The sequence below is a fragment of the Pyrgilauda ruficollis genome, unplaced genomic scaffold (assembly GCF_017590135.1).
Source record: "Pyrgilauda ruficollis isolate IOZ18807 unplaced genomic scaffold, ASM1759013v1 scaffold107, whole genome shotgun sequence".
NCBI lineage: Eukaryota > Metazoa > Chordata > Aves > Passeriformes > Passeridae > Pyrgilauda > Pyrgilauda ruficollis.
This window is the reverse complement of record NW_024508877.1, coordinates 965,323-988,743: the sequence shown is the minus strand read 5'-3', so window position 1 is coordinate 988,743 and position 23,421 is coordinate 965,323. Positions and strand designations below refer to the sequence as shown.

At 40.4% G+C, this 23,421-nt stretch overlaps 1 protein-coding gene across 47 annotated transcripts in view; it reads right to left on the bottom strand.

The window, feature by feature from the left end:
* Positions 1-23,421, bottom strand: part of CELF4 (CUGBP Elav-like family member 4) — a 670,311-nt gene that overhangs the window by 258,466 nt on the left and 388,424 nt on the right. For 24 of the 47 annotated variants that reach the window (XM_041471594.1, XM_041471853.1, XM_041471634.1 and 21 more), the window contains exon 3: positions 17,154-17,202. In XM_041471594.1, the coding sequence (XP_041327528.1) occupies positions 17,154-17,202 (49 nt within the window). Of the gene's footprint in view, positions 1-17,150; positions 17,203-23,421 lie in introns of those variants that run through there. The other 23 variants (XM_041471988.1, XM_041471768.1, XM_041471925.1 and 20 more) reach the window with 1 other exon arrangement.

Below are 23,421 nucleotides of genomic sequence, written 5' to 3'. Positions count from 1 at the left end.
CCCCGGTGGCTTTGGCTGAGGAGGGAAGGGAAATGCAACCAGCAGGCTGACTTTTCTGCCGTGTGAAGCATTGTTGAAATCAGCAGAAAGGAGCTAAGAAATCTGTCTGACATCCTGTTAAAACCAAGAAGCTGTTACTACAGGAGGCCTCTTGACAGGGTATCAGAGCTCACACACTGAAACAAGTTGCTTCATGGGCAGCCGAATGTGTAAACCCTCTTCCAGTGTCCCTACCCCCATGAGTTCATTGATGTCTAATAAAAGATGAGCTTATGAGCACTAATGAGAACCCTCTGCTCTGCATGGCTGCCTATTTTCACGAAATTTATAGGAACACAGTAGCTTTGGGACTTCTTCCACCCCATCAACGACAGGTTAAATTACCCAGTGGGTTCAAAGCTCAGAGGAGGAACCCTTGACAGATTGACTGATAGATGGGCGCAGACATGCACATACAAACAGCTTGACTGCACAAGTCTGACTTCCTTTGGCAAGAAGGAGCAGGGATTTTATTGGTCCTAGCCAATAGACTGCGTAACTTACAGCAAATTGCTACATATTGCCTTCTGAAGATGTTGCTTCAATATCAACTCAATGGCAAAACACTGTCTGAAGTCTTAAGACATTACTTTAGTGTCTCCCTGGGCTGAGTGTCCTTGCTGAACTTGAGAAGCTATGATACCATCACTGGCAAAGGTGGTACAGCTGCAAACATGCTGTAAACAAAGGTTTGGAGAAGAAGGAGAGCTTTTCAGAAGCATGTCCTTCATTTTAAAGGGCAAGACCGTGGCTTTGGGAAGCCGAACAATTTTTCTGAAGCACGATTTTTGTTTGTGCTGCAGGGGTGTTTACTGTTCTAAGAATTCCTGGCATTTGGGTGGTGTAGGTAGAACAGATTTACATAAAAAGGGGGAAAAAATTGAAACCTTCAAAGGAGAGTTAAAAGGACAATATCCAGACTCACAGTCTGTTTGGGGGATTTTATTTGGTCAGAGCTGTTGCTGGGCCTTTTGTGACCAGATATTTGTACGTGTTATGCTGCATGTTTTCATGGCTGCATGCAGGAGATAATATAACTGACAGGAGAGTGATGATGAATTCCTACAGCTCAGAGGGTGCAGGGAGGTCAGGAACAGGGCTACATCCTCTCCAGCATGATAGCACCACCTTTTCCTTTGTTTCCTGCAATGCCAGCAGCAAGGTGTTCCCCATCCACAGGAAAGATGCAGATGGGTGGGTGCTATGGTGATGACAGGCGGGACCCACAGGGAACTCCCCTGAAAACTCCCTAACCCTATGCACTCCTGTGCCCTCTGATTCATTTTATAGCACATTTACAAAATCCAGAAAACTCGTGAAAATCTGAGGGAAGGAAGGAGGACAAAATGAATGAAGACGACCAGATTTAAGTAGGGCATTGAACAGGGTTTAGAAGATGTGACTCCATCTCCAAGCTGTGTAGTGATGTGCTGTTCCCAATCACATTAGTCACAGTTCCTCAGTTTCCTTATTCATACACTGAGCAAGGTGAAGAGGCTGATTACATCTGAAGGAGGCTTTGAGAGTCACTGACAGAAATGCAGAAGTGCTAATATATCTACACCATCCAGCAGAGCAGCATCCATTTTAAATCCATCTTTCTTCCCTTCTTCACTGTCTGGATAAAGATGAGGTGCTTTTTGCTACTGCTACAGCAGTGGGGATGGGAAGGAACTGCAATTTCACTTTGCATACAACTCTCTTTTTGTCTAAGGTTAGAAGTGGGTTTGTTCACAACTGGTACCGTATTTAAGAAATTTCCATAGGAAGCAATGTCTAACTGTGGAAAGCTACAGGAAATGCAGGGCAGAAAAAAGAAGAAAAAAACAAACAGTTGGAAGCATATACACACACAGGGAGAAATCCTCCTGTAAAATTTCTATGCCAGTTTCTAGTAGAAACTTACCCTCAACTTATTCTTTTTAACACCATCTTGCCAAAATAAATGATAGTTTGCATTTTCAGTGTTTGCTTTTTTGGCTCTAACTTTTCCTATGCTCAATTTCAGCTCTAAATACATTTGCAGGAAGGGAAATGAATGTGTGCCCTTCCTGGTAGCAAATCCACTAACTGTCTCTGCACTTCATCAGGCTGTGAAAGGCAGACTTCACACCGTGAGAAACAGTCCAGGATAAATCAGCCCATTCACTCTTTTCATTCATCTTTTAATGTCTTTTGCATGTGTTCAGATTGTATCATGGCGTAGATAATGCTGAAAGACTCTTCAATATTCACTTTTAATTATTGGCTGTTACAGTGCTCAGCTTTCAGTGAGGGAACATGATAACTGGCGAAAATTCAAATAAGCAAACACCAAAATGATGGTAGGAGGATGCCTAAGGCTCAGGTCCTCAGATTGTTCTGGAGGAACACTTCCATGGTGGTGTTGATCCAAAGCCTACTCAGACTCCAGAAGTCTCATTCTGAGAGGGTTTTGAGCCAAATCCCAAATAGTTTCATGAGTTCACCTCAGTTTTAAAACTTATTTTTCTACATCTATAGACTTAGGAATTTTCCCAGAGTAGAAAGAAAACCTTAAACCCATTCATTACCAGACTGCCTGATCTGGTTGCAGAACATCCTGCTGACAGGCAAAGCAGCTGCTTACAAGTAGAAGACACTGTTGGGAGACTAGATCATTCATCTAACCTGTCCTTCAATGTGTGAAAAAAGAGCCAGACACAGTCACAAGAGAGAGTGCACATCACAACTTGTCAAAAAACCCTACCAAATCTAAGCATTTATGACATGTTTCTGCAGGAGTAGCTGATCATTTGGACTATGGTCACCCAAAATGTAATTTTTCAAGGATACCAGCTGGTGAATGTGAGGATTCCTGGATTCCCATCTTTATTCTGAAGGCAAGACATATATGGTCTATTGGCTCTGCTGGCTGATGCAACCACAGTGGGTCCAACCAAAGGCCATGTGTTTGTTTATGAGACAGTAAAGAGCTGTCTCCTGATTTAGTACCAGCAGAAGTGTGTAATGCACAACTAAGGCTTCCTTATTTCAAGGTGCAAGAGAAGGCAATTTCACAGGAACCTGCTTGTCCCGAACTTAACTTGTGACAGAGAAGCCCATGGCATTGCCCTGAGGTGGAATCAGGAAGACTCCTGCAGTCCATTTGCTGTTTTTCCTGCATTTGAAGGCAGGATCTTGAAAACAGCTGCTAGGAGCAATGGAAACCTCAGGGTTGTATTGGCTTCAGAACTTTCCTTTGAACACTTGGTAGGCAGGAGGACAAGCTTATCAAACAAGAGTCATGTGAAGTATAATTTTCTACCCTGGCACAGCTAAATAACAACACTTGTGATAACTTTTTCCCATTCTGCTGACTGAAATAGCTGCAGCAGGTACCTATATGCCCACTAATGTAATTATTTCTCCTGTAGGCAAAGGAAAAGGTCTCACACAGCATTCTGCCTTGCATGCTCAGTCTTCACTGCACACTGAGCTACGGGGATGTACAGATGTAAAAAGCAAGCAGTGATGTCCCAAAGGAGCCCAGAGATATGGCCAAGGTAACTCGGGCTGTTAGAGACAGAGCAGACACTTGAACTAAATGTTCAGGTTGGATCTTTAACTTCTTGGCTGTCCTTTCCTGCTGATAACAGAAGAAAGTGACAGAAGGAGCCCAGCAACATCCACCAGCTTAGTAACAAACATTACTATGCTGGGAGACCGGATGGATAATGCAGTCCCAAAGCAGGGATGTGAACTAATGCCATCAGCATTGGTATAAATAGGGTGTCTGCATTTAATTAATAAATAATGGGCTACAATGCTAATCTCCTTCTGTTAACTTTTTCTAAAGGTGCAGTCTATTAATCACATGTCACTGCCAGCTTGGTCAGTTCTTTTTTTAGATTCAAGACAGAATTAAAAAAAAAAAAAAAAAACAAAAACCCAGCTAGAAATAAATGTATCCTAAATACAGCAGAGCAATTGAATAGCACAGTCAGAATTATGATCCACTTCTGATTTCAATCCTTAGCTACAAGTTTTTCTCCCTAAGGACGGGTATAATGCTTTAAAGAGAGAGTGAAAGCTTGCGATGTTGTTAAAGGTCACCATGTTACTGATGTCTGCAAAATGGAGGACTTCTCTCTCCTGATAAGTTGCCCATGGAAATTCTGTCACTCCATAGTGTCTGCAGGCATGCAACCATTTCTATGGTCACTGGATAAGGCAGATGAGACATTTCTTTTGAGTTGGGGACAGCACAACTTTCTGAAAAGCCCTGAACATATCTCACCTCTTTGGCACATGGTCAGAATGGGAAGTTAGAAACTGAAGAAGAAACATTTGTGTTGGTATGGACATGTGGCAAGAAGGAAATGACAGCACTGGGACCATATAGGAGGAGCGATGCAGATTGCATCCTCTGCATGGGAATATCTGCTTTCCAGGAGACTCCCCTTTTATAGTTCTGAATGATCTCCATTGTCCATAAACATGAATATTTCCACCCATGCAGTTTTAGGAGAATTACCCTGTTGTGTTTTTTCAAGAGTCTCTCTAGAAAAATCTGAAAAATTTTGCCCCAGGAAAAGACTGCCCCTTGTTTTTTGTGGGGGAAACTGGAGAAGGTGTACATATTTAGGTATTTGATGGAAAAATATATTCTACTTGTTACATGTAATTGATCATCAAAATGTATCCTTACTAATTAAATTGAATTATTAAAAGCTTTTTAGGAGGTTCATATCAATTCCAACTTGTTTGATATCAAAGTTGTACTGAAGCCTCAAAAGAGTAATTCTCTGGCTAAATTTCTTTATTCTTCAGTCAAATACAAGACAGAAGTCTCAGCACAGATGATCTGGGTGAAATTTTACAGTTAGTTTATGCAGAAGGTTAAATGAGATCTAACGATTTCATCTAGATCTAAACCCTATTCCTTTCCTTTTTATCTAGACAGAAACACCAGAATGGCTAGTGCTCCAGTGTTTTGGCCTTTCCTCTCAAAGTCCAAACTTCAAAAAGGAAACATTAGAGGCTCTAATAAAATCCCATTGCCTGTAATACCAGGGAAGAGTGTGGGATCACACACTGAGATCAAGGAGAGGCAGGGATAAATTCAGTTCATTGCAGACACTGGATTCAAATTTCTGTTGTGAACATGACTTTTTTGACCTCTGTTTTGTTTTAGGTGGCCTTGGTCCCTTTGAAGAGCTCTCTGTAAAGATACAGTTGGTATTTAGGGACATCCATAGCCTTGCACCCTTGTTTCTACCCCAGTGCCCGCGGACCTGCCTCCTCTGTAGTGAGTGGCGTGGTGGCGTAACAGGCTCCTTCTTATGTCCTTCAGATATCTGCTAAACATGAGATTTTATTTTTTTTTTTCCAGCTAGCAGGCTTGTACACCAAAGGCAGCTGTCTGGCCTCTGGTGTGATCACATTCACATGTGGTGTGAGGGTATAGGAGAATGGTCCTTGTCCAGAAGGAGGCTGCACTGTTGGCTTAGGCTCTTGCCTGTGCTATTCAGGGTGTCACTTGCTTTGTGTCAGATGTGTCACCAAAAGGTGCTTTGCTTGAAGGCCATCCTACTCTTTTCTTGCCCTGGGCAGACCCTAAATCCTCAGCCCCTGACCTGATCTACTAATTTCTACTAATGTGCAACCCAGCACAATTCTTTTTGTCACTTCTGGGGAGACATTGTATGACAACTCTGTATCCAGACTCTGCCTCTGTCCTTAGAGACTAATTTTTTAAGGAAGAGATGACTTTTTTCTGTTCTGTGTTGTACAGTGAACCTGGTGTTGTCATTCCTGGCTGATCCTCCAGGCATTACCACAAGAAAGATAATAAATAATTAGATTTCTGGTCTAGGGAGAAACTGTGTTGGTTTAGTCCAATCTCTAAAGCCATTAAACTCAGAAAAACTTAATTCCCCCTTTCCTGTGGTTCTGGCCCACTCTTCCACACCTCTGTTTCATTAGCTATTCATAATAATAATTATAGCCATAGTCATCTTGGGAAAAAAAAAAAAACCAAACAAAAAAAAAAAAAACCAAACAAAAAAAAAAAAAACCAAACAAAAAAAAAAAAAACCAAACAAAAAAAAAAAAAACCAAACAAAAAAAAAAAAAACCAAACAAAAAAAAAAAAAACCAAACAAAAAAAAAAAAAACCAAACAAAAAAAAAAAAAACCAAACCAAAAAAACAACAAACAAACCAACAAGAAAGCAACACATGCAATGTACTTTAGGCTGTGGCAATATAATTTCATGTTAATTGGCTGTCTGCTTGGAAGTTTTAGTATATTGTGGTTTGCAATCAATGCATCTGACCATTCATCAGTGACTCCAGAGATGGATAAAATAAAGATTTTTGGGAATTAATTACCATTCATACAGCAGTTCATGGGCAGGAAGTATTTTATTAACTATCAATTCCTTCATTTAAGGTTTGATGCCAAAAGAAAGCATTCCCTCACTAAGGCAACTCCTAAGATACTTAAGTTACTTTTCCCTTATTTTTAACACTCTTCCAGTCCTTTTCTTTGGGCAGTCTCAACTTGTTTTATGAAAAAAACCTGCCCTGCCATGGAACAGGTCCTCCTCACTTTCCACAAACATCCATAGGCAGCTTCTCCTATGGAAAAAAGATAGAGCTGATTCCATCATAAAAGTGTAAGGAATCAGCCCCACAAAGCTGGCTCCAACTATTTGGAAGAACATCATTATTTGGGGAGATTTTCAAAGGGAATATTTAGACACCCAAGGCCCATTGACTTTATGTGAGATCTGAGCAGTGAAACACATTTGACACTTTTGAACACCTCTATTTATCTAACCAAGTTATTTCTGTGGAACTAATGATTAGAGAACCTGAGCACCTAATAATCTTTAATGCATGTATCCTTGCAGCACCAATATTATTTTATAGAAGGAAGCTGGAGTCAGAGCAAGATGTTCGGCCAATTTTACGTGTATATTCAGACAGTCAAAGGTAATAATAGTCACCAGATAGAAATGGAGTGAAAATAATAGCCTGATCCTAAGTAACCTCTTCAAGGTCGAGGAGAATATCCGTGGCAAGGCAAGAATTTAAGCTTCAGTCTTCCAAGCTGCAGTCTATTGCCCTGTGTAGAGATTTCTCTTCCTCTGTGCAGGATCAAGCTGCAAGACTGTCCTTAAAATTGAAAAGAAAGGAAACAGTCCCTCACTAATTGAAGCCAACTGTTTATCCTCCCTGGGGGAAAATGTTTCAGTGCAGTGCTGCCTTGAAAATTACCTCTCTGCAAATGATATTACAAGGGGCCATATTCATTTTCTATCACAGATTCCAAAGCAAGCTGGTTTTAAAGATAAAAATACTTTTCTTAATTATGAAAACACATTTTAAAGATACTGATGTCACACACCACTACTTTTAATTTTAAGGTTTTGGGGAGGTTTTTTAGTTCACTCTCTGTCCTGAGCATGTGAGTGGTAGCAAAGTAAAATACAAAAAATGAAAATGGAAATTGACTTTAAAAAGGAATTAAAACTGATCAGATAATCTCTATTGCTCATGCTGATAGGGATGCAATCCCTCCTATTCTTCCCCTGATATTATGATGCAAACACATCAATGAAGAAAAATACCTTTTCTTTTTATGACAAACCCCCAAGTTCTAAAATCCATAGTTTTTATATAGCAATTTTTATTCATACATCTTGCCTAGGGTTTCAGAAAAGTCAAGTATCATCCTTCATATGATACAGATAGAAAACTGAGGCCTGAAAAGGTGAAAGTTGCGATTCATCTTACCTCTCTTTAGGTGTCTAAAAGTGAGATATCTAAATCTAAGTTAATTGCCATAGGTTCATTCCTGATTCAGTGAGGAGAGAGAGAAGGGAAACTTTGAAGTCCCATTTATCCGATCTGTCTTAGGACAGGATGAATCATAGTTTGGAAGCTCCTCTCTCTCTCCACTGTCCATAGGAGGAGACTAGATGACTAACTTAGACTATATGCTTAATATTTTTGTGATAAAGCTACAAAAAGTGAATTCTGCCTGAAATAACACTCTAAGAACAGTGGCATAGTAGCCCTCTTTAAAATTTCTTCTGCCCCTAAGTCTAAGGCTCCTAAGAGGCCCAGATTCTGGGTAAAAGCACTAGATACAGTTTACTCAGAGAGCTAAATTATTTACATAGAGAGATGTCCTGCCTCCCAAGCTGATTTCATGTACATGCTGCAAAATATCTACAGCAATTTGAAAATGCTGTGTATGTCACGAAGAAAAGTTTTCTTGACCTCCAGTATTTCCGGAGCCTTGAAACTTCTTGCAAGCTGTGATACTCTAGTCTGAGATTTCAGCAGGCAAGAGGCAAAACCCTCCCCACTGAAACTCCCACGCAGAGAGAGTTTGTCTGTGTCAAAACTGGGCTGAGCCAGTCTGGGTGCCAACAGCTGAGGGTACTGCCCATGGTGCAGACATTTCCTAGCTCCTGCTTTCCAGAAATACCCTGAATCTCTCTAGAGTCACGGGCATTCGTGAGTCCACGATAAACAAGTGACAGTTGAGAAGAAGCAGGCATGTATCACAGAATCACAGAATATTCTGAGTTGGAGAGGACCCAAAAGTACAACTCTTAAGTGAATGGCTGATATGAGGATCAAACCCCCAATTTGGCATTACTAGCCCCATCCATTAATCAACCGAATTTCCAACAAAAATCTGCCACTCACCATCTTCATGTGCTGAACACTGGACTCAGTTTCTACCATGGACAGCAGTATAACTGTACCAGGTCTGAAAACAACAATCTTGTTTACCCAGATTCAGGGTTTCAGAAGTGGTTAGGTACTTGATTGACATTGATCACACGTGGGGATAGTTTGATAAACAAATGCACATTAATTAAATGTGCATGCCAGATTCATGTCACTCTAAGTTTCCAGAAAAATCTGAAATTTAGACCTGGAATAATGGTGGCAGACAGGAAAAAAAACCTCAGGTACCTTAGATTTTTTTTGTTGCTAAATACAGAACATGCCTCTGTGAAATAAAGAGCCCATACAACAGGAGTAAGGACAACACCAAGACCCTCATACCAAACAGACTGGTGACTGCATAGGGGTTGTTAGAATAGCGCTGCTCCAAGAGATGCATTTGGACTCAGTGTAAGAACATTTTGATTCTTTGTGAATGTCAGACGCAATACTCAAGGAAGAAGCTTGGAAAATCTCAACAAGCAAATGAAATCTCTAAGGTGTGAGCATCAGTCACCCTTACTTTATTCAACACAGGCAGAAAATTGGCCCATATATTTCTTTTGCCCCAAATGTTTTTTTGAAAGAACAACAAAACATGCCTTACTTTTTTTTTAAAGGAATGACTGTGTAACCGTAACTAGAAGTTCATCAGTGGAAAAAATACATAATGAATGGCTTGTTATTTCGACTCTTTTGTGAGACAGGTCATTAGAAACTTCATTTGTCTACACAGATTGCACTTATTCAGCTGTATTCTAATAAAATGCACATTGCTTCCAATAAAGGGAATGCATTTCCTATTGATGTGCTATAAACTACTATACAGAGAGGTGTTATTATATTCCTGTGTAATAACAAGCCAATTACAGTGATCAGCAAAACCTTTACAATAAAGTCAATGCACGAGGAGTGATTATCATAATGCATTCTAACTGTTCAGTGCCATAAATGCTTTGCAATTAATTGTGGAGCATATATAAAAATGTATTATTAATTCCGTATAAAACCCCATTGACAGGCAACCTTTACATTAAGAAAAAGATACTGGGATTGTTAGGTGTCCCCGAGTTCACCTAGGGGGCTGAACTGTATTTACAAAGGTAAGGTTTTTTATAGGGTTATTTTTTGTATTTCCTCCACGGTTCTCCTCCCACTGCTTCTTCCATTTTGCCCTTTTACTGAAGAAAACTCCAAATATCACTCTGCAGTATGAGGGCTCTTGATTACCCACTGCAGCTGATTTTTGGCCCTGTACATATACTCCTGTGCACAGCTACAGGCTTTCATTGGTGCCTTAACCCTTTGACACTGACAGCCTTTGCATGAATGCCAAAGGCACTATCTACAAGAAATGAGCAAATAAAAGCATATCACAGCCCAAGCAGACAATAAAGGAAGGGTGTGAAGGAGAAGGGAATCAAAGTTACATAACTGATCAAAAGTTCTGTCATAGCAAGAAACAGAACCAATATCAAAACCTCGAGGAGATGAGCTCCCCAGTCTCTCCTCCTTCTTGTCAGTAAATTGTTAGGTTACAGACACTTTATGAAAAATGTGCAGTGTGGTTTTTGGTTTTTGGGTTTTTTCCCTTTTATTCCCCTAATACCCGATTTTAAAAGGTTGTTCTTAGGACATGTGCTAGAACAAAATGTCCTGTGGATCTTTTCCAGTTCCTATTGATGGGCACACTTCCATTGATTTCAATCACCATGGGAAGGGCAGATGTGAACAGAAGTTTGATGTCCCTTATATTCTTTCAACATTTGACTGCAGAATGGAGCACATCAGCCTACAGCAGAGTCATCAAATATAAAACACTGCACATGAGGATATGCTGAAGCCCTTCTTCTCACCCCGAATTAAGTTTTAACAGAGAATGTAGAGCAGGAACGGGGTCACCCAGGGCCACTTTGAATCAACTCTTCCATTTGCATGCTGGTACACTCTCCCTGCTTGAAAATACAGCTTTCTGAGGACAACAGAGTGTCAGCTGTCAGTAGGGTCACATAGTGCTGAAATTCCACAATACACCAACAGATTTTGATTTCCCATTGACTATAATCAGTCCCACAACCAGCTACATCTAGGAAGACAAGATTTCTGTGAGTACTAAATTGCTCTTTTCTAGATCAGATTTATCTTAGGGCTGAAGGAAAAACACTGCAGGTCATAAGAGGTGTTCAGATCTGAAATAAAATCCAATGGACATATTCTCAGACTGATGCTCAAGTTTGTAGGATACCTTAAGTAGCTGTTGTGGTCCTGGACCCATCTCTTCCCCAGCCCTTGACGAGACAAACAGACTTCAAGGCACTGACATCTCTCTCAATAGTGCAGCAACTCCTACAGCCATTCCTCAGGAGCCTTTGATAATGACACCAAGGTTTGCTGCTGGTCCTGACACTTCCCCAGCCTCTGAGGCAGAAAGCTGCCTCCCAATTTTATATCAAGATCTTTGCCTGGGTTCTAGGTTTTTCATTTTATTTTTTTTTCCTCTTCCATTCATGAGCTCATCTTCACTTCTGATAGACTTTCTAACAGACTATTAGGTTTATTTTTAACCAGTCATTCCTTCTCTTTGCTGCCCATACAAATAAACTGCAATTCAGCTCTAGTGGGTAATATTTGATATATAATTTATGGGGAAAAAAATATTTAGATTTGAATGTGGGAGTATTTTTTTCCAAATGCCTCCTGAAAGAAGTCAAAATCAGCTGACCAGGCTGGGTACAAATCTCTGGAAAAAGTGATGTATGAGAAAATTATTTTTTTCAGAGGTCTTGAGTCCAGAGTTCATACAATTTGTAAATGTTACTCTACAACTAATAGTCAGCATCTCCAGTACAAAATTTTCAGCAAAGGCTGGGATTCATGTGTGGTGTGACCATTGCAAGTCTCTGTCTGTGCCATTCTCTACCTGAGCTATAAAAGATCAATGTGAGCCATACTGCACAATTTGTGATGTTGAAAGGGTTAATAGAGATGGGTTCATTAAGATCTTTTCCCCAACTCTGGGATGGGAGAAAATTATCTTTTCCGCTAAATAGTTTGCTAGTGCCACCTGATTACTCCTGCTGAATGAGTAGACCATAAGAGGAAAAAAAAAAAAAAAAAAAAAAAGATGAATAGTTGAGGAAAAAGCTGTGGCAGGACACATAAAGGTAGTTTGTATGGATTGCCACCCTCTGCCTGCTCTTCAGCCTCTAGGGTGGGAAATCTTTTTAAGGTAAAAATGGAAACAGCTAGGTAAATATCTTCCAAAGAGCTTGATGTTGCAGGCAATGCGTGTGGATCAGAACTCAGGAAGGGATAAGAGCTGCAGAGGTACAGCTCTGACATGTGCCCGGCCCCAGACTTCAGCACTTCCTGCACACCTGCACAGCCCAACCTTCAGCAGGGCAGAAGAGAAGATGCTGAGCTCTGTCAAGACCGCCCTCTGCTTTCTTATCCTTAAATATCTTCTTCAGACTTTTCTGGTCTAATGTCTGAGCAATCAACTTATTCTTTACAAAGGGCTTCCGAGGAGGAAGGAAATCATTCCACGTGGGACTGTTATACCAGTGTGAAGCCAAACTAAGTTGAAGGCAACAAGTCTTGACTGCAGCACATAAATAGGCCTAGGTCTGGCTAGTACCTGGATGGGAAGATTCCTGAGAGGTTTTGGCCATCTGCACAAGCTGTGTAATTCTGATTAGTTAAATGGAAAACTACTGAATAACAAGTATTTACTGGGACCTAGGACAGATTACCCTGCCACCCACAGAAGAGAGCTAGCAAGTCAGAAACTACCTGCTTGAAGTAAGAATTAGACCCAGGCTTTAATCCTAAATGAAAATTTTGCTTAGAACATGTGGAGAGGCTGTTCTGACCCCATGATCATTACCAAGCTGATGAAAGGGTATAAAAAGAAACAGAAAATTGTGCATGAGTAAGGCACACTGTTTTGCTATTAACTCTAATTCAGTTCTTGAATATTTTGCTCTGAATTGGGAATAAACCATGACCAAACATATATTTTCAGACTTTGCACATCAAGTAACAGGTAGAGAACTATTGCATGTTAGTTGAAATATGGAGTCCAAGCCTTCCAGCTGCCAAGCAGCAAAATGTGACACATCACATGCCTCCCTCAAACATGCACAAAAGATGATCTGCTTGAAAGCACAGACAGAAACTTCAGCAGGTTGCTTGCATGCAGAAAACACTGCAATACAATGCACCACAGTCTCTCCTGTAAACCTCTTAACACTCTCTCTGCAGGACACTACACCCTTTCAACCTTAAACCACTTTCTACTTTTAGTTTCTTTAGTCCAGGATCCTTCTGTTTCCTTTTCACAAAATGCTGGAGGACCCCAAAACTACCACGACACCCATTTTGGTAGTGACATTTACACTGAGCCAGGGTAGCACACCGTGTACATCTTTGCATGGTTTCCTTCACGGACCTTCCTCTGTCCTTTGAGAGGAATGTGGGAGCAGTGGAGCATCTAAGCATCACTAACAGACTGCAACTGGAGCAGCAGGAGAGTCCTTTCCTTTTAAAAAATGTTACTGCCTGTACAACATAGTGGGACCTTGGGGCTGCGTTTATCATAGGTTAACCCTGCCAGCTGCAGTGAGAGTTGCCCAGTGAGAGCTGGAGATATTGTGGATGAAATAAGAAATGGCTCCAAACTTTTGCCCCAAACCACAAAACAGACTTGAGATCATTCTCCAAGTTTGAGAAACTTTAAGTGATAGATACCTGCAGGCTATTTTTAGAGCTTAATATCAGACAAGGAACTTAGGAAAACCACCTCCACCAAGATGAAAATAATAGCAAATTCTAACACTTTAGTTGGGATTTTTTATGTTTAAAATTTTGATGTGGAGTTATAACTTGCATCCCTAAAATTGTATTGGACTAATTTCTTGCAAAGTAGTTCCCATATAGTCAAGATAAAATTTGGCCAAAACAAAGGCCAATGAGAGTTTATAAGATATCCTTAGTAGAGCTAGACTCACAATCTGATTTTTCAGAACAAAATGTGGAACTGCTTGCTTTCAATCATATTCTATCAATTATGTTAGTGTTAAAGTATAAAATCTCAAAGGAATCTGACCTTCTGATCAGGTATTTGAAGCTTCATGAAGTATTTTGTAGAAGAAGTACCCCTATAGAACATTTTGTATGTTGACAATGCACATACATTCACAAGCAATGTAAAATGTAAAATTTTCCCAGTAATTTAGACTATTTCTCTAGAGAAATATATTGAGGACACATTAATTTCTATTTTCCATGGGATTAGGCAAATGTAAATAATGCCAATTTTTGTTTAAAAGGTTTTCACGTTTTGTTTTGCTCGTTGTACAATATGGAGATTAACAACAACAAAAAAAAAGCAGAAAATTATTAAGGGGCACTGACCATATCCATTTTGGTGGGTTGACTGTAATTTTGGACAAACAATATATTGAACATTTTCCCAGACTTAGATAGTCTAAACTCTAGCCAATACACACTAAATGTTAACACTCACTTTCATTTCAACTGAGAATTAAGACACAGGGAGGGTTAAAGACTGAAAAAAATCCAGACTCCAGAACAACAGGAAAAACTTAGCTGAATCTGGTTGAAGGAGAGAATAAATTTGTGACTCTCATCACCTTTTACTTGTGGAAGAACTTGCTGAAAAATTCAAAGATTCATGTTTTAGTAAAATGCAAGTATTTGTCCCCAAAGAAAACACAATCTCACTTCCACAAGAATGTTGCTTACCTTTTTCACTAAAAACCTGCTTGCAAACTGCAGTTAAAGAGAACACTGTGTTTTTTCATTAACACTGTGGCCTGGCACCAGAATTCCCCTTAATCCAGGGTGTGTATTCCCCAAAATCCAGAATGTGGATTTTGGGCAGACCAAAGACTTGTGCTGTGTGGAGGCGCTGCTTCACCTCCCAAGCCCCCCTCCTTCCCTACGTCCCATCCTGATAGAGGGACAGGGTATAATAAGCTACAACTTAAGTTTCTTTGTCGTTTAGGTTGACCTTTCTCTTGCAGCCCTAATGAAGCCTTTTGATGTGCTCCTAAGACACACGGCCTCCTTTTTAGCATTCTGTTTGCTGTGCCTGCCCTAACTGGTGGGCTCTTGAAGAACGTAAGTTTTCATACAATGCCTCCCTTGGGTGCCAATTGTTCTTTTCTCCCACAGCTGCCCTTGAGTCATGCCGTCCTGGAACACCACCAGCCCAGAAGCAGCTTGTCAGTGGGGAATTAGGACAACGTGTCTTTCACACCAATGATGAGAGCTCCCGCTTGGCCTCTGCATTATGATCACCACTGACAGAAGAAATATGGGAGCAGACTGGATGGGAAAAGATGAGGTTTGTGTAAGATGAGGAGATAATTAGCTAAAATACAATAGGGAGGGGGCCACGGGTGTGATAATGTGGAATCAAGCTGCCACTGGAGCCCTTTGCAGTTCAAACCATGCTCCTGAAAGCAGCTGCTCTTAGCAAAGGAGTTTGAAAACCTTTCCCAGAGAGCCAGGCATGTGTTCTGTATTACTGATTTGCATTAAAAAAAAAGGAAAAAAAATAAAAAGATTGGGAGCTACATACCCTGTAGGCGCACCAAGCAAATTGGCCAGCCTAATTATTATTTTTTGGTATGTCTAATTAAATGGACAAAAGGCCCTCCGTTCACTCTTGCTGTCGGCACGAACTCCACTGGAATGTGCTTAATGTCCCCTCATTTGCCCAGGCAGCTGAGCCCTTCCTTTTTCCCCTAGGAGATTGGCATTGACAACTGCCCATGGCTTACCCAGTCCTACTCAGACACAGAGCCAGATCATCAGACAAGGAGGGAAAGGGGAGGAAATTGACCTGGTTCTATTAAAAAACCACTGGACAATGCTGGAGGATGTGACAAGTCTTTCTTGCAAGTCAGAAATGTGCCCTGGCCCTTGAATGCAGAACTTGCCCAATCCCATCAGATACTTTCCGCCCTATATTAACCAAATTCCCCCAAATTTTCTTTAGAGAGGTTCAATATTTATCTTTGAGATTTCTGGCATTTTTCCAGCACTCAGTTCTCCTGTTCTGCAGTTACATGGCACCACAGTCAGTCCTTACAGAGCCCCTTTCGACCTGGGGCTTCACCAGCCTGTAACACCACAAGCTACGTACAAATTCCTCCAACAGTTGGAGTCACTGGAGAGTTTCAGCCTCACCCTGATGCAGCCAAAGTCCTGAAATCCACAGCTTTCAAATGAAAAGAGAGAGAACATGGTGCCTTTTCTCTGTGAGGCATTTTTCTCCTTTTAAATAGCTGTTGCCAGAGATTTCCACTAATGCCAGCACAAAGATAGTCATCCCACAAATGAAGAAGAGTTTATATTTATGGTGGAAATTGAAAAGTTTTCAGACATCTAAGAGCCACATCATTACTAAATGACAAAATCTACTCCCACATTTATCAGATACATAAGCATTAGAGGTTTTTACTGAAAAGATGAGGAAAAGGCTATTTTTTTCCCAAAGAGATAGGGATAGAGAGGAAAAAAACATGTCATTATATATATGCGTGTGTGTATATATATAAATGTACAGATACAAGAAAAAAATAGCAGGATGGTAATTTATCCAGCATAACAGACCATTTCACACTCTCTCAGTGATCTGTGTGTTTGATCTGACAAACAGGCTCCTATTAGAAGAGTACGGTGAAGTATCACCACATCAGTTCAGCTAAAAAACCTTTTACAGGAAACACCTCATCACTGGTGATCTATTGAACAATCACTTAACAAAGCCTTCCAAATCCACTGTGTAAAATAGAAAAGCAAAATACCAGCTCCTGATTTCAGCTATACCTGTGCAAATCCTGAATAACTCCCAGGGTCTGAGAGAAGCCTTCAGTTTCCGCAACAGGTTTATCCAGATAAGCTGATACAGGTGCAGAAAACTCTGCCAGCTCAGAATTTGCTTTTTCCAGAAGCAGAGCTGCTTCAGTGCAAGCAGAAACAACATGGTTAGAGAAACCATAAAATATCCACTTTATCCTAACCAAATTAAACACCTCTAGAGCTCAGTCTGACATAGGCCTGAAAAAAACCCCCATTGCTGTCCACTGCTGTTAAACTTTGTTAAGTCAGTGCCTGATGCTTCACTTCTTAACGAGGCAGTTATTTGTTTCTCAGGCAATCGCTGGCACCTGCCTGCCTTTTAAAATCAAATAATAATTGAATATGAGGAAAGTGAGACGAAGTAAAGGAGATTTAATAAAGAGAATCTTTGCTGTGGAGGGAATTTCTTTGGCAGTGATTACGTTACTAATTGATCAGCACATTGCCTGAGAGAAGCCAGAGACAACAATTATATTTAGCACTGTGGCTGAAAGCAATGCAGTCAACTACCTCCTCGGCTTTCGCTGTCCGCTGGCTTCACCTGGATCGGTCTGTTCATCTGTAAGGAAGAACAAAGACAGACATGTAATTAATGGAGGACTCAGACATTCATATACAGAGGCTTGCTTTGCTTCTTTACTGCGCATCATAATTAGCACCAGAATTTACTCCACAAGGAGGAGGGGGAAAGCAATTAGTAAACAAAGAAGTAACCAGTGCAGGCTGCGGCTTGGTCTGAGGCAAATAAATCAGTGTCACTCCTCTCACCCGACAGTGCCTGTGTTGAATCACATTGGGAGAGGGATCTGACTCATTTCACACAGGTCATGAAATTTTAAACATAACTTTTAAAATTTCTAATAGCTTCCCCTGGAAACACTGGTGCATAAGAACAAAAATGCTTTGTCAGAACATCAGGACCAGTGAAACTTAAACTGCAAAAATTTCTTGAGATTGCCGTGATGGGAAGGAAATTGAAAAGCTAATTCCACTTCTACTGTTAGCTCAGTAGGGCAGTCATGTGTAACATAGCAGTCTCCATTTCAAACCTGGATTCGGATCTAATTTGTCCACATGCTGCAGGAGTATTGGATACTGAGAATTTTCTGGGAGTAGAGGACCAGGTGTTCCTTCTATTGCTTTTTCAGATATCTTTTTCCATTCTCATATCACAATATAAGTAGGTTTAAAAACCTTGCCACTGTGTTGTGAATAGGTTTCTGTTATTCAAATTATCCTTCTCTCACTCAAAAAAAAAATCACTGGGGACCATCACTATCCCCAGAGCTGCTCACTCCCAGGAGAGAGGGCAACAGATGCTCACAATGTTCTTCACTGGCAGTGCCTAACAAGATGTGGGTGCTTGAAGAACAGGGATGAGTGTATACCCCTCCTGTCAACAGCCAGAGATGCAGACTGGATCAGAACCAGCTAAGAATTTAGTCTGAAAGCTCTCCCCTGCCTCATACTTCTTGTCACATAAAGCAATCAATACCCTGTGCAGATGGACTATTCAAAATATCTTTCTATGTGTGACCACCTCTGAGCAAAATGAAAATATCTTTTTGATTTGTCAACCAACAAAGAAAGTATAAGTTCAAACAAGCATCAGAAGGAGCACAAGGTCAGAAGGCAATAAGAATCTCCTAACATATGTCTTCCCAGTAAAGTCAGACCACAAATTGGCTGATGAATATCACAGAATGCCTTCAGGGAATTAATCCATCCCTTATTTGTGGCTAATCATAGCTGGGCAGCAAGGCCATTAGTTTTATTTTTTTTCTTTTTTTCCCTAATTTTTGCTTTTTTTTTTTTTTTTTTTTTTTTTTTTTTTTGAGAAAGTGCTCCATAATAAGTTAGATTTATTCTAATTGCTCTGCACACACATTTTTTGTACCAACAAGTTATCAAGCTGGCTGACAAGTAGGTTAAGATGATGAAGAGCCTAGCAGATCCTGCTGTATTGTTGTCTCCAGAGGAAGATGTACTTATCCATAAACTGACTACAGTTAGACTCATACCCCGCAAGAGAAGGATCCATGGCTGCAGATGCTACTGAGCAGTTTCTGCTCTCCTCTATGCCTGTGCCATCCAACAAAATGCAGACAGCTGAAGTTCTAAAACCAACAAAGAATCTGCTAATAGTTAAACCTTGTATCAGCCCTTGCTTCTGCCACTGCAAAGGCCAGTTGCTCACGTAGGTGCCACAAGGTGTTAGCAGGGCAGAGGTGATGCATGAAGCAGCAGCAGCAGGACAGATATCCTGCCACAGAGCTCCTTTACACCCACATTCTAGCTGTTACACACATTCAAAGATCTGACACCACACAGGCAAGGGCAGTACTCAGTGTCATGTAACTCCAAATGTGTAGAAAGTGCAACTCTAAGCCACCCTTAAGCTTGGTGTTTGAGGCATAAAACTGTGTATGGTCTTCTGCAGTGCCTCTTCCTCTCTACTGATGATGGAGTTTGCCTTTGCCTTTAGACTTAGCTGAGTTGAACCCCACCTTGCTACTCATGTGCTGGACAAATTACATGGTTGTTTCCCTCAGCTGCTCAGCCTCTGACTGTTCATGTTTGCAGCAGGCTGGTGTTGCCCATCTGAGTGCCAACGTCTGACTCGAGCCCTGATTACTTCTAACACTTGCCCCCTTATTCCAAATGATAGGCTCCTGATGGGAGCCCTATGGCTAATCCAACCCCTACGGTCAGAAGAGGGGGGTCAGAGGTCCCTGGTGATCATTCCAAGACAGCAGAACCTGCATCCCAAGCAGTCAGTAAGAGAAAGTCACAGTAGCCAGGAATTTACAGGAGGTGTGCAGCATACAGCCTTGAGAGGCTAAGTCTGGAGTCCAAATGGACACAGCATTGAGATGCCGAGCAACCCATAAATCTACCCACATAGGTACTGATCTGAATTGTGCTAAAGTCCATGAAAATTTGCACTGAACTCAAGTAACTTTTGGATCCAGCCTTGAGGAAAACTAGACAGATTTAATCTGTCTTTTTGAGTTGAATGAAGTCAGTTTGCACAAGGCAGAGGACATTATCAGACCCTTTGGCAAAAATGAAAGGAGGCAAATATGTGTTTGGACTTTTGTTGTTTTTTGTTTTGGTTTGTTTTGGTTTGGTTTTTTGTTTTGTTTTTTCTTTCTGATGTTAAAGAGTAAGAAAAAACAGTCAGTTCTGGAGAAAAAAAAAAAAAAAGAGAGAGAATGAGCACCCAACAGAAGAAGAAAAAACTGGGAAAATTAATAAGTAAAAGGCTAGTGTAATTTAATGTACACTATGATTTATACACTTGACAATTTCTTTATAGACCAAAGAGAAAGTGCTGCCTGAACGGAGCCCATAATACAAATTGAGATCATCTTGACATGAAAGACACCAATTATAAGGAGAAACACTGAGAGGAAAATAATTAAGTTTCCTTTCTCCATCTATGGATTTTTTTTTTTTTTTTTTGTTTTATACAGACACTCTGGGAGCAAGGACCTGTCATGGGGACCAGAAAAGGGCTAAGTGGGGAAAAAAATGGCAGAAAAATGTAGCTTTCTAACTCCAGGGAAATGCCTTCTTGGGGAGAAGGGTGTTCAGATATTAAAGTTCCCTGCTTATTCTTTATCTGGAAGTGGTCATAAGTTAAGTGGAATGAAACCAAAGTTTATATTCCAAAATGCAGCCTTCTGAGGAGTGTTTGGGGAAATGCTGTTATGGACATTCTTTAATATGTGTAATATCCTGTCTTTGTGGACCCTGAGAGTGTGACAGGAGAAAGAATATTTTCCAGACAGCAAATTTGATTAATACCATCAGGAAATCCACCTGGGATCTGTGGAATTACAGATGTGGCTGTAAGGTGTTATTAAACCCTGTCACTAGAAGGCTTCAAAAGGGATTTGGCTGCATGGGAGAAGACCTAGGGCAGGCTGACCCAACCTCTGAACTGATAGATAGAGTAAGTGCACTGTTAGGCTTTCTCTAGGATGTGTCCTTTCAGTGGTCCTTCTTTCCTCTGCTCATGGATGCTCTTTGTGCTCTCATTTGAAATATGATCATGCTCCCTTGTTCTATGTTGTCCCTTTTGGGGTGCCACTGAGAAAGGAGTAAATTGTTTACCATTTGTTAATCTCAAAAGCATTCATCTCCTCTTTAAATTCTCTGCCATCTTTAAGACCTGACTAAAATTTTTTATTCTCTCCATAATATGGAGATATCTGACTTTATGGCACCAGAATGCTCTGTAGTTATAAAACCATTATAAATCAGAACAATGTTTATCTCCATTCACTATTCTGAATCCCATTTGGCAAAAAATTTATTTTGAAATTGGTAGCAAAGATGTGCTGAGGACCACTGAGGCACAAAGATTTAGGCAAGAGCCAAATAATTTAATTTGGATCTCTGGTTACATATATAGACACAGTTTTCAGAGAGGTGGTGAGAGAGTGGTACACCAGAGGTTCATGCACAACTGTGTTCCCAGTGGGGAGTCAGGAAAAGCCTGTGGCTCAGGTTCCCCATCTGTACTGGGAAGAAGAACCACGGCAGCTGTGAATAGGCCTATTTCAGGAAGAGGGGTTGTGTTCTTTCCCCACAAATGCCATAAATATTCATGTTGATGGTGGAGTTAGAACTTCATGTGCATCACACTTCTCATTTTCCTGAGTTTCTTTGCATGTTCATCTATGATGAATACCACATTTACTATCACCTTTGCAAACCTTAGGCAAGGTGATCATACTTGCTTCATTTTGGGTTGTCCTTCCTTTTTTTTTTGGCAAAAACCAACCTACCCAAATTATGGCAGATGTCACCATCTCACACCAAATTGTCACTGCCCCACCTACCCCCACCCCAATTCTCCCAGCAAGCAGAAACACAACATCATTTTTCATGTCCAATTACAGCCACTGTGGTGCCACTGTTAAAAGACAGCGCAGGTACCCCTGTCAAAAAGGGTTTGAGTTACAAGAAGCGATGAATTATAGCAAGCCCTTTTTCAATTCTCCACAGAAATGAAATGTCAGAGCTTGCTGCTGTATTTTTCTCAGCACCATCAGCTACAGGCCACTGCAGGAATTAGACAGGGGACAGACGCTTTTCTGCATCATGATTTTTCTTTTCCTAAGGTTGTCGTTTTTTTCCCCCCACCAACCTTTTTATGCTCCCTCTGGCTTTGATATTAATTTAGAGCAGGTAGAAGGATCACCTGGGAAAGAAGAGTAGGAAGCAGAGAGAGCTGATTTCTCACTGTCTCCATCTTTCTTCCTCTCACTGTTCCTACCACACTTTTCCTTCTTGTCTCACCCACTTTTTCATTGCTTATCAATGTACCTTGTGTTTTTAAGTAGATCTAAAACTCTACTTGAGAATGGACAAATACAGAGATTTAAAAAAAAAAAATTGGAAAAAAAATCCTTCAAAAATATGAAGCTATCCTGAATAGCTTAAAATGTTCTCTGAGACAGGAAGAAAAAGGGAAAAGAGAGAGATTACTGAAGATGAATTAAATGCCAATAATAGGAAGAGCATGACCAAGCAGAAGAGAGCTGGAGATAATCTGCTGGTTGTGCTTAAGGATGATGTCACTTCAGCAGACAAAATGTTATTCTAGAGCTTGTGTGCTTTATAGAACCACGGAAGATTTTCCTGTTGATCATATGAATAATAATGATCATATGAATAATAATAATAATCTTTCCACCATCCTTAGAGGTCTTAAAATAATTGAATACTCCTTGAGGACATACTGGGGGCTTTGGTTTGTATCAAAGCCATGATGAAAGGATTTCTGCTGCCCATGTTTCTGGAATTTTCCAAAGAGTGTAAAAAATTAGAGGTGTTAACCTCTGGCAAGGCCTGTTTCCAGCTCTCTACTGAGTTTCTGGGTGATTTTGGACACATCATTACATCTACCTCTTTCTCAACTTTTCATTCTATATGATGAAGATAAAGATATCTTCATGTACTATGAAGATAGTTGATGGGAAAAAAAGTATCTAAATTCTGGTTTTAAACAAACATACAAATAAACATCCTGTCACTTCTATGCTTGAATTATGTGGACAGACATAACGGCAAATAACAAACTGTTCATGCTCAGTGATGTTGTGTTGTGTTTGGTATTGTTCAGGCATCAGCCCCCTAAATCGATGATGAAACTCAGCTGTGACCTAATCATGAAGGATGCCAGCTAGCAGGTCTTAGCAAATGTTTATTGGGCACTCCTTCATCTCTGTAGTTGCTGGTTAGCTTCATGGAAAAAAAAAAATCCCAGAGCAACTTCTTCCCTAAAAATATTATGGTGCTCTTGATGGTCTGGTGACATAGCTCAGATGTTAATTAGAGGTAGGAATAGTTTAATACCTGCCCAGAAATTTTCAGAAAATTTGCTTACTATTTATTTCTTTGGTGGGTTTTTCTGTTTCAAATCTCTCCCCAAAACACTGAGAGGAATTTCATTTTACCATTTCTGCCAACTGAATCTGCCATGAGCACAATAGTAATTTCTCTGAATTCAATACAGCTATTTATGTGAGCAAAGGTATTGGCAGGAATGTGTTTATGGGAGTGGGTCATAATTTTTAAAGCATTGAACAAAATCTGCCCTGATAGAGGGCCCTAAGGAAATGCAAAGTATATCAGTGTCAAAGTTGGAAAAGCCAAGAAAATCACCTACAATTGAATTGTGTATGTGTAATTGCAAAGTTCAAGTAAATCACTCTGTACCTGATTCTGAGTGACATAATTGAATTACAGTGATCTAAACTAGATA